The sequence below is a fragment of the Ischnura elegans genome, chromosome 5 (genome assembly GCF_921293095.1).
Source record: "Ischnura elegans chromosome 5, ioIscEleg1.1, whole genome shotgun sequence".
NCBI classification, from domain to species: domain Eukaryota; kingdom Metazoa; phylum Arthropoda; class Insecta; order Odonata; family Coenagrionidae; genus Ischnura; species Ischnura elegans.
In genome coordinates this window covers 50,245,012-50,257,228 of record NC_060250.1, presented here as the reverse complement: position 1 = coordinate 50,257,228, position 12,217 = coordinate 50,245,012, and the positions used below count along the sequence as shown (strand labels likewise).

General features: G+C 34.8%; 1 protein-coding gene across 4 annotated transcripts in view; it reads right to left on the bottom strand.

Annotated features, from left to right (window-relative positions):
• Positions 1-602: 602 nt before the first annotated feature.
• Positions 603-12,217, bottom strand: part of LOC124158865 (pre-piRNA 3'-exonuclease trimmer-like) — a 33,279-nt gene continuing 21,664 nt past the window's right edge. For 3 of the 4 annotated variants that reach the window (XM_046534256.1, XM_046534258.1, XM_046534257.1), the window contains 5 exons: positions 8,923-9,022; positions 4,751-4,834; positions 4,452-4,540; positions 3,429-3,527; positions 603-2,798 (listed from right to left, as the gene is read on the bottom strand). In XM_046534256.1, the coding sequence (XP_046390212.1) occupies positions 2,720-2,798; positions 3,429-3,527; positions 4,452-4,540; positions 4,751-4,834; positions 8,923-9,022 (451 nt within the window). In that variant the 3' untranslated portion in view covers positions 603-2,719. The remainder of the gene's footprint in view (positions 2,799-3,428; positions 3,528-4,451; positions 4,541-4,750; positions 4,835-8,922; positions 9,023-12,217) is intronic. The other variant, XR_006864879.1, reaches the window with a different exon arrangement.

Here is a 12,217-nt window from a genome sequence, read left to right as displayed (position 1 = left end):
AACTCAACTGAGGACAATTTTGCCCCGAGGATATTGAGAAAGCAGTTTTAGCTTCACTTCCAAAACATGCTAAGCTCTAGCATAGAAAGTACACGGCTTTCTTTTATTCTACTATGCTTTACATTACAATAATCACATGGGGCAGCAAAGTCATTCGTTGAAAGAAGAGCTGCAATCAGGACCCTGATAGAGAAGAACCCACAATACAACTAGGATTTTTTTGCTTACAAAGATGATGTGGAGAAAGCAATTGATTGAGTGATCTGATTAAGCTAATGGGCATTAATAAGAAAATAGATATAGATTGGGTTGACTACTATTTGACCTGGCTATACTATGGGTAAAGGTGTAAAGACATGGCTATCATAGTCTTAAATGGAGTGCACCACTTTAAAGGTAAGAAACTTGATCCTGAGCCAGAAGGATGAGAATACAGAAAAGTCATTCAAGAAGAATGTATGGAGGACGGGAAAAAGAAATGCACAACACAAGGTACCTAACTTGAAATAGGCATTTTTACACTATTCAGGAATAGAAGGTCAAAGGCACAACCTAGAAAATATAGCATGGATGACGTGCGTTCAGGAACCATGAACAGTACATATGAAGAAATATCATATTTATTAACATTCATATTTTTAAAGATATACATATGCAGAGGTTATATATCTCATAAAATATCTTAGACACAAAAGTGCATTACAAAAATCTTTTCCCTCAATAACACAGCATAAAATTCCAGCCCCAATAATTTAAAAGGGGGATGATCGAAAATAAAAATGATATAATTAAAAATTAAGGACATAATCAACGTCAAATTTTAGAACTTCAGGTTAAAAGGACTTCAAACGGCAGAGTTGCCTCATACAGAGAAGATTTCTCTGAAGGATAAATAATCCTTGCGTAAAAACAATCGTACAGCAACAAAAAATGATTTTTAACTCTTAGAATGAAACTCTCACATACATAGAATTATTCTCAAAGAAAGGTCACTGGCACATCAGAAATGAAAAAATAGGGGTCAAAAACCTTACACCTCCTCATTCACTTCATGTTAAATATGTAATGTCTCCATATTGGAGAATTGGAGATGCAGGTTTTAGAAAAATAACTAATCAATGGGGGATTTCAACACAAAAATGACAATAGTAGATACTTTTAGGCCATCATCAACAAGGACGCAATTTTTATCAAATCAAGTTCCATGTAGCATAAGTATAATGCATCAGGCACCATAATCATAAACGTACCCATATCTGATCAGCTTTCAAAAAACACACACCCACATACAATGGACTTATCTCATCCATAAAGTGGCACCAATTCTTGCATATCCAGAAATTTAAGAAAAATATAATCAAATGTGAATGAAATTAGGCGAAAAGAAAATTGTTTTAAAAAAGCTAATTTTCTTTCAAGAAACTCAACACCCAACGTGGTATAAGTTAACTTTCACTGAAAGCAGAAACAAATGATATCTATCATTCAATAAAACATGATTGTTTTTTCCTGCAAACGTGAACAAAATTCACCTCCAGAAGTGCAATTATTAAAAAATAGAAAACCTCCTAGAATTCTAAATTACATTTTTGAAATAGCTGAAGAGATATTCTATAGTAATTATTAAATTTTGATAATTGAGCAGTAAGCATTAACATTTATGAATTGAGAAATATGAATCTCCATCAAAGCTCAGGATGGTTTTCTCTAACACCCTACATGCAGTAATTCACCCAAGTGGAGTACATTCTCCACTCTTGAAGATGAGAACTCCTACTGCTTGTTTCAAAAGAGCAAAGCCACCACAAAGTTTAGCATTTCAATGACAATACTCATCAAAAGTGAGGAAGCACATGATACATTACCCTCAAGATGTTCTAAATGACTGTTAAGTGCAACATGGATGAGAAAATCACGAGAGGATGAAGATGTACACACTAAGTAATACTTAAGGAAGAACTATATAAAAATATATAACACGAAGGCGTGCCACATTTTGAGCAAAGGAGCACTCATACACAGACACCATTACGAGAAACAACTGGCCGTTTCACATAGATGTGAATAAATTTTGATTTTGTGAACCATGCTCAAGAAAGCAATACCGGAAGTTCAACAACAAGATGTTGTCTGTGATGCTCATAGCAGTGATGGGCATTACAGAGTCCAAAATTAAACTATGCCATAATGAATGACCCAAAACTACTCACCTTGAACCAATAAACATATACAAAAATGATTTTGTGACTTCCTTTAAAATCAACAAAATCACTTCACAGCCATAAAATTCAACATAAATGCCACAGATGAAGGAACTTACAGAGCCTACTCAAGGCTCAACCACACTAATTTAGAAAAAGTAAATTCAATCATAGCCACAAAAACATTTTTTTCAATCAAAAATATCAAAAAAAATATATGAAGACTAGGAAATGGACTGCTCACAGGAAGCACAAAAAAGTAATCCATTCACCCATTTCTCTAGCAACATATGCAGAGAACATTGTCAGGGTCTATAAAAAAAGTTGATGATAAAATGAAGTAGAACCTTATTCAAAACCACTAACAGTTTATTTTCCCTTCACCCCCAACTAGAAGATGTAGGTGGTGAAAAAGCAATGTGTAGCAGTCCTATTCCTCTACGGCCATGTACTGACTGCTCAGGACAGGTATCACCAACTTTCATGATTTTCATGAACAACACGCCCTACCATTTAATTTAAGTACTGAGGCCCGCACGGCTCCTAAAGTTGCGGAGAGTTAGTATGGTGATCCCCGTTGCTGTGGCAGCAATTATCCTATAAAAGGTATAAAACCGATCCCCTATTAATTACAGCTACAACTTCACTTGGATGAAACGTACAACTCAATCATGCACACTAAAGCAAATGCTAACAACATACTACACTAAAGAAACATTCAGATGATTATTCAGGATAAATGTGTCATGCAGTTAAGATTGCTTCATGACGTACTACTGTTAAATTATTAAGTCAATTTTAGACAAGATATTTTAGTGTACATTCTAGCATAGAACTTGGTCACATATATAGAAAATGTGTTAAGTAAAGAGACATCTTTTGACCAAGAATGAACTAAAGAGAGTATCATTGTCTATAGCCGCTACGTCTCCAATTTGGTGCTATTTAGAGAATTGCGATAACTGCTGATTTGACACATTACTACAATTTAAAAAATGCCAAATATTTTTGCAAAGGGGACAAGAGCAAACCATGGACTAAATTTTCACCCCAATTGCCCACAAACTTTTGTATAAATAACAGCCCAAAATAGCCAAAAGTCTACTTTCCATGAATATACAAAGAGAAGAAAGCAGGATGCGAAAACTGATATGGTCCACGCTTGATGTGTTACAACAAAGTAATGAATGAAAATTAAAGTTTAGAATATGAAACAAGGATACTTACGCATGCAGCATAAGGGAAATCTTCGACTGAGTACAGGATTTCATTTTAGTGACACAGTAATCATCTCGATAACTGAAAGCCTTCAGGATAGTACAATAGCTGGAAATCAACAAACAAATGATATTATTAAATGAGCATTAAAATAAACACTTGATAAGGTCAAAAAAAAAGATGATACCGTATATGTATTAAATCTACATACTACCTCATAAGTATCCTCAATAGGCATGCCAGGACTCCAGTCATTAACAAAAATGAAAAAAAAAAGAAAAGGATGTGTGTGCACAGAGACCCACCACGTATTTATTTGAGTCCTTCATTGTTTTGGGGGGGAAAGAGAATTCCTACACCTATCCATTTGGCACAATATCTCTCTTAATATATTGTTTCTAACAGATCTAGAAACACAGACAAGATTCCGTTACGATGCTGAGTCTCTAATGACTGCCAACTTAATCTGTGTACGTAATGCTTTCTATTTCGTAGCAGAAGTTTTTGACCAGTCACACCTTTCTGAAGTTTTTTTCTTATTTCACAGATTATGCCTTTCTGTGCTAGGTCTCTCATACTTGCTGGTCAATAAAAATGTGAGTTTTAAATATGTACTATTCTCAATGAAGAAGGAAGAACCAAACTATTCAATCAACTACAACCACCAACTAAAAATGTAAATTACATCAGCATAAAATTCTTAGCCATTAAATGCAAGCCAAACTACTGAAATACACATTTACATTACCAACAATGGCTACTGAGAGAAATACTGCAGTTACTGTATTTAAATATCAACAAGTAATATAATGCAATATTTACAAACAAACACGTAAACTTAAATAAATAAACTACAATAACAATTAGCCATTCATTTTCTTAATTATTCTATGATAAATGACCCTAAGAATAATCACTTTCCAACTACCAATTTGAACAACAGTTTACAAAACTGATGCAAAAACTAGTTACAGTACTAAATATTATTTATTTACACTCTAAATACGTCTATCAAAATCTTTGCAAACCTACCAGTTTTCTGACATAGCAGCAATGGTAGCACAGTATGTTGAACATTTTTTAACATCCACAGATCCATATGCAGACAACATCCATTTAACCTAAATATGGCAGATAAAAGTAATCCCACATTAAATTTTCCACAAATGCACTCCATAAAATGCAAAAAAATAAGAAAATACTCGACTTAGTCCTTACATAATCTACTAAACAGAGGATTACAACACTAAGTACATCATTTTTCAACAACTACATAGCATTCATTCACAAACAACAGTAGCACAAATCTAACTATGTACTCTACAACTTGCCTTTGTAATATTTATTGGGTCCTTCCTAGACTCAATGTGAAGTAATGGAGGTCTAAAGTTGTTTGGGTCCTCACCATCAAGTTTCTAATAGATAGATATCAGAAAAAGGCAAAAAATCAATAGTTTTCAGGGATATAAGAGCAATGACCACACTAAAATTTGATCACTGATTAGACATGCAAAAAATTCTATACGATTGTAAACGTCATGAATAAGATATAATACTTAAATTCCTACACAAATGTAAAGCGGGAAAATAAAAATAGAAGCCACAGCAATGGAAGTCGTAGCCACACGAGCTAAAACTGTCTAATTGATCACACTCAAAATGAAATTTTATCAATGAAACCATATGTTAAATACCAGAGTTGCTTAGAGGCCAGGACATTCTAAACGTGTAATAAAAAAATGCAATTGCCTGCCTAGCATTGGTAGCCAGGATACTAGAGAACACACACACACACGTCCATTACTGATGAGAAACTAATACATGATATCCCTCGTTTTGCCATCAAGAGATAAAGTCAAAGGATTTTTTTCTATTATTTAAAAAGAAATTCTTTTTAAAAGAAAAGCTTGCGTATGCATATCATTAACCCCTTCACTGACGGATATTTCTCAACAAATATCACAAAAAATGTCATATTATTTTATTACGTTTTTTAATTATTTACAGGTAGATATTAAATAAAAAACATTCATTTAAGTGTTTTACGAAATCATTTATTTTAAAATTTACTCTTATTATATCACTTTTTAAAGAATTTCATGTATTCCTGCATAAAAATCAAGTAAAATATTTCACAATAAATATAGTCACAAAAATTACTCACTATAAAAACGGACGATGGAGTTAGAAAAATATCAATATAAACTCCAATTTTGAAACGGTAAAATATTATATAAACTAAAAGTCTATTTTTGTGTGGTACACTTTGAAACACCCACATTACAGTCAGGGCAAAAATAGCGACTCTCCCTCCTCACCATTTTTCCGCGCGCATCTCGCTTTCGGGAGCACACAGCACACTTCGGAGTTGGGTTTGACTTATTTTCCGTGGGTGGGATTATGTCTTGGAAATGCCTCTCGGTAATTCGGAGGGGATGGGCTTTTGCAGGTGGCCTACCTGCCTTAGGGGAGGGAACACTTGGGAAGTACAGTTCAATCATTTTATCTATTAGGTCCAGCCTGTATTGCAAATGTGTTTTATCACCACCTGTTTTTCGACATAAAACATATGAATTCCATAAGCAAATTTCCATCAAATGAAAAAATAATTTTTAATAATATTTTTTCCCTCTTTTTCTTGGGATTGGATAGTCAGCTAAATGCTTATCTAACCTGTCAACACCCCGCATTGTCTCATTGTAATCGATGACTACCTTTGGTTTCATAACCACTGCCCCCCTTTTCTGCACCTCTCTCATTTCCCTATTGTGAACTGTAGAGAGTAACGTTACTTCCTTTTTGTCCTTCCAGGGAAGAACCAAAATTTTTCCTTTACGGAAAGCTGCCACATCTCCTTTCTTCATTTTTTTCTTCTTCAGCCCCTCTGGCATCCCCTTTCGTGTTCTGCGCACAGTTCCATAAGTATCACAAGAATGAGAAACTAGTTCCTCGGCTAGTTGTGGAGAGGTATAAAAATTGTCTGTCGTGACGCAATACCCTTTTTCAAATAGTGGTTTCATCAGTGACAATACCACTTGGGAGGACATTGGCTTACTTTCAAAGTCTTTGTCAAGAGTAGTGCCTTTCCCGGTATAAATGATTGTTGACCAGACGTATCCAGTGCTGGACTCACAGAGAACAAAAGTTTTTATGCCGAATCTAGCTCTTTGTACAGTAATTCGCAGAGGAAATAAATGTTAGCTGTGAACACTCCATAAGACTCCGTGGAACTGACACTAGAATTTTATGGAATGGGAGTGTAAGTAACCCAAAACAGATAGTGGTAAAAGGACAGAGGCAAAGAAACCAAAACATGAGGGTCAGAGGCATTGGGAAGGGAAAAATGGTGAGAAAGAGTGTTTTGGGTCATATGCGGCTGTAAAAAGGGAAAGTGGAGGGCAGTAGGGAAAAACGGATGAGGGTGCAGTGGTAGCATGAAAGGGAGATCGGAGGGGAGGAGGATGAAAAGGATGAAAGGGCGGCCGCGACAGTGCGTAAAAGGAAAGGCGGAGGGGAGAAAACAATGGATGAAGAGAAGGGATGGATAAACAAGGGGGTTGGGAGATAGAAAATATGCCTTCCCTGGAAGGGAGAAATTGTTGAATAGCCGAAGGTTCCATCTCAAATCTATGCACGGTCACAAATATTGACGAACTTACAGAAATGAAATAATAATCAGTTGTATTTGTAGATAAATAATAAACGGAAAACTAAAAAACAAAGATATAGTTGGTCATTATAAAGAAAAAAGACAGTAAAACATCACTGAGCAAGTTGATTTTCGGTGCGAAGATTTTGACACCATATTGCTGGAAATGAACATTATCAGAAAGTTCCCGACTACTGTTACGTAGTTTACAGAAATGGCTTTCGAACTCGCGACCTTTGGAATAGCAGCTTGGACGTAATTTATTTACGAGGTCCCGTCGACTACACTAAAGAGTAAGTAATGATAGTTTTGCTCGGTAGTGTTTATAAAATGTTTCAAATCAATTTATTCACTGAATAAAGGTATTACAACATCCTTTCCGATAGCAAGATTCGAACGCGCGACCTTCAGAATAGCAAGACGGTACTTGTCTGCCGACTCACTTCGGCTACTCCAACGATTGATAAAAACTCTGTGAAAAGTCATCGCAGTTATTTATAAAGCGCATTGAATATGTTTCTATGCTCATTTATCATATCTTGACATGCATTAGGTTTAGAAACATAAACAATACGAGAAATAATAGATTTTTCCTCTCTTTTGGGCCTCGAAAAAATGTAGAAGTTTGCAGGATATCATGCATTGTGAAGACACGTATGCACTCTCGCGGCAAAACTACGTACTTCTAATAAGGGGACGAGATATCTCGTCCAGATCACGAAAGAAGAAGCGAACTTGACATAGGACGAGTTAACTCGGCCGCGTCAGTTTTTGCGCGTCTTCTTAGGACGAGATATCTCGTCCGAATCAGGGAAGGGGTTAAGGCGTTTTCTAAATTTTTGAAGCATGAATTATTTTAATTTTTACAATATTACCCAATCAAGAATTTCACATCAGTTCCCAATAAAAATCAGATCTGAAATAAATCAAGTCAGATCTGGAACAGGTGAGGAAGTGCAGTTCCCAATCTAGAACAAATATGTATTAGTAAGTTCCTGATCTGGAACTTGAGGCAAAAGAACAAACTGGTACATATTGTGTTCTATACTGTTACATTCACGTACATATGGAACATGACCACACAGCAGAGACAGTTGACAAATTCAATAAAAATGAACTGAAGGCACATTTCACTTTTGGTTCTTCTGATTTATAATTCATTTACTTCCCGAGTGTTTATACATATGATGTTCTGATCTAAGGTTTCTATCAGTGTCAGCATTTTCCTAGTTCTTTTTTATCATGCCATAAAAAATGCACACATAATTCCTTTACTTTGCTTAAAATGTAATTTTTCCTCTTTTTCTAATTATAAATTATGCAATGATGACTTTAATAATAACAATTACTCGACAAAATAATAATAATTATAAGTCTGTATTAAAAAATCATGATAAAAAAGTAAATTATCCATAATTTAACTGAAACCGTTCTAATTTTTTTAACATAATCATAATAGAAATGAAAAATCCCCAACCAAACATCTCTAATAAGCATTCTATATTTTTTTAACCTTGAACATTTAAAGAAACAGAGTGGACGTGAAATTGATCGAAGGACAACAATATCTAATGAGTTAAAACTTTCAACAAGATAAAAAATCATCTTTGCAAGAAAAAAACAGCAAGCACCATGACCACCTCTACTACTGTGCTATGATGAAGTTGCAATAATGAATTTTGATGCTACGCCACACAATTTTCACATTCCTTCCTCTCTGCTTATAATGGAGAAGAATAAAATCTTTAGCCTATGGATTCAATACTATTTGATCAAATGTTCCAATAGCTTCCCCATCTCAATAAATAAATTACATGATGAATAATGAGAGAATAACTTTCATAAATAGCTTACCAGATATGGGCTTCTGGCTTGCATTAAATTGACACAGTTTCTGAAATCCACTAATTCCCTGAGATACTCTCCTGCACCAATACCTTGTGAACACGATGAGCTGTCAAATAAAGATAATATGTATCAGCAAAATATGTAGAGAAATAACGAAAAATAGGAATTCATTTCATAGTTTCTGTCAAATAATAGTATCATATTTATATAAGACTGGTCGTCACATTTTAAAGTGACCCAATTTCTGAGAGAAGATTGAAAGTATATGTCCTTTGAATGAATTGCATCATGACATAAACCACAAAATTCTATTAATTCAGCAAACAATACAGTTAGGGTATAATCCCACATTTATGCATTTCACAAGCATGTAGGGTCAATATTTGGCTGCACTGGCACAGGCAAATTCTTGGGGCACTAATTGTAAGCAGAGAGAAGCAACATAACTTAAAGAAAAGAGGAGCAAACAAAGCGTGAATGGTGCCAGATGTCCTTTTGCTAGTAAAAATGATTAATATCACCCCAAGGTGGTAAATATGATCCAAGTGTTAAGAGTAACAACAGTGACATCATGGCAAGCGCCAGAACGTACTTTCCTTAGCTTTTTTAGAAGTGAAATATAACTGTTTTTTTATTACAAGTTATTATTTACATTTTATCACTAAATCTTTTGTTTTGGTTACAAATGCATACATTAGAAATTTTAACGCAACAAAATTGATAAAAATGTAATTTGACTACATATTTTCTTTTGTTAACCAGTGGCAGAACGGTGTTCCGGCACCATGACACTACTGAATTAAATAAAAATACCACCAATAGTGTATTAAAAAGATTATGGGTTGAGTGTTGGCTTCAGAATATACCAGCATTAAATATTGTTTGATTTGCTGATATTTATCTATTTGAAAAAATCATTATCCTAATGAACCTTCTTCAGAGCTAATAAGTACATACATATTTCACTATGCTTATCACCACTTGCAGGTAAAAATTTTCTCAGACCAATTGCGCCTGCAGGTGAAATTTAACTGAAAGTAGTATCACTAAATACAATCCTATAAGTGAGGAATGGATTTTTTATTTCGAGGGACATAACTTCATGAAGTAAATCTTAAAATTACAAAGATTAGATACCTGTACACTTAAGGAAATACATTACAACAAATAAAAACACAAAAACTTAGCCAAGAGATTAAAAAGGAATACATACACAACAAATTGGTAAAAACTAAAACAATCAGATGTAGGCAACTTGGTGTGTGATGAAGTGTTGGACAGGCCTGAATGAAAGAAACCAATTGGAACATCTTCAGTTCCTATTGGTCAGGAAGATCCATGAGGTGTTCTCCAAACAGTACCCAAGTAAAGATGCAAGGATCAGGTTCCCTCTTTCAAAAAAATCTCCTTTATGGCTAGGATGTTAATCCGATTATGTACTTGCTGAGATATCCTTGTTTTGATATAACCAATACTTTGCATGCCAGTTTTTGACAATTTTCCGCATGAAATGACAGGTATGTTGACTGAAAGTAAGGTTTTGCTAAGTTTTTTCTAAGAAGGATAAGATAATTCTCTTTTGAACTAGCACAATATAATTGAAGGCAGAATACCACAAATTCTCAGAGATATAAAATTATCTTACTCAGAACTTGCGCGTAATGGTTGTCTTAAACTGAAGACAAGTAATTTTTACCTCTTTCCCCCAGAAAAGGACATCTCATTGAACCTCTCTTATAACTGCACAAAAAAATAAAGATCCAGCTGGAAAACAATCACATTTTGAACAACGCTATTACTATCCATATTGAATCAAGTGTTTAACAACATTTCTTAATATGGATCGTCCTGCAAGTTCAGCAGTAAAATCTCTAGCATGTACTACCAAAACTTGTGACCTTGAAAGTGATCAGGAATAAATAATATTGTTAATTCATCATAACATAAAAGCCCATCATGTGAGTGAAATGACCAGTCTGGTTACACAATGACTTTAAATTTAAGGAAAAAAACTGAGACAAACTTTCATCAAGCACTTTCCAATTAGGAAAGTATTTGAAATAACAAATTTTATCACGCAATTAACTCCCACCTGAAATATTGGCATGATAGCAAAGGCAAGAGCATGCAAGGGAAATGAGACACAGTCCAATAAAATGCACACAAGGGAAACTATATTCCTATAAAAAAAACTACAGTGGAACCCATACATAACAAAGCTGTGGGGGCTGGAAGTTTACTTCGTTAAATGTGGTCTTGTGAACATTTACTTGAACAATGAACTAAGCTTACAGCAGTAATACTGCAATTATTATTATATAACCTTGCAAAGGAAAAAATATCTGAAAAATTCTTCACCTAAGAAGCTTAAATGAACATAATCCACGAAGAGGGGAAAGAAGTGGGCTGAATGGAAAAGTAAACACTGCCTTGGATTTCAGGAAAAGTGACATGAAGGTAAGGGAATAACTGAGGTTGGGAATGGGATGGGGTACTTTGGACACTCAGTTTTATTGAATGGGGGGGACTTAAACACAGGATCATCAACATCCATTGGTTTAAAACAGCACATTTTTTTATGAGCTCCAATAGTCCAGCGCTCACTAGATGTTTCAATTTTCTTCTGATCATTTTTATCCATCAAATGAAGTGATGAGTGAAATCTACTTTTTTACAACATTGGTATTATTGTCTATGTCCATGAAAATTTCTAATTTTGTAATTAAACTTTCTTCTTCTTTTATCATCCCCTCAGAGATTAATATCACAAGGCCTTCTATATGATTGCGCACTCAGATAATGCAGCACTCTATGTAGAAAAAAACCACCAGAGAATGACGACAGGAAGGGTCGACAGCAAAGCTGGGGAAGGGTGGTTAGCAAGAGGGGGAGCGGTTAGTCTGGCGCATCACAGGGATGGAACTTGCAGGGATGGGAGTGAACCCGTTCCCCTAGTCTGAGAAGATGAGTTCTGGTGCAAATAATAGATTTCTACTTAAAAGAGTTTGTGGGTGAAAATAATTGGGTACCTATTGTTTAAGCGGTCAGCTTCTTCAAACAAATATGGAGAAGACATAAATATATTAGATGAGGTTGAAAATATAAAATATATCAACTTCATCATAAGTGGGACTCATTTTGGCATTCCTTGGTTAAAAACGAGATTTTCTTCACATGGCAAAAAGGCCTTCTTTGATGAAGAACGGCTTTCACAAATGAAAAAACGACTTTGTTTTCTTCCACTAATTTATTTTGACGGTACGACATGTTTCGACTTTGAGCGGTCATTTACGAGCACTCG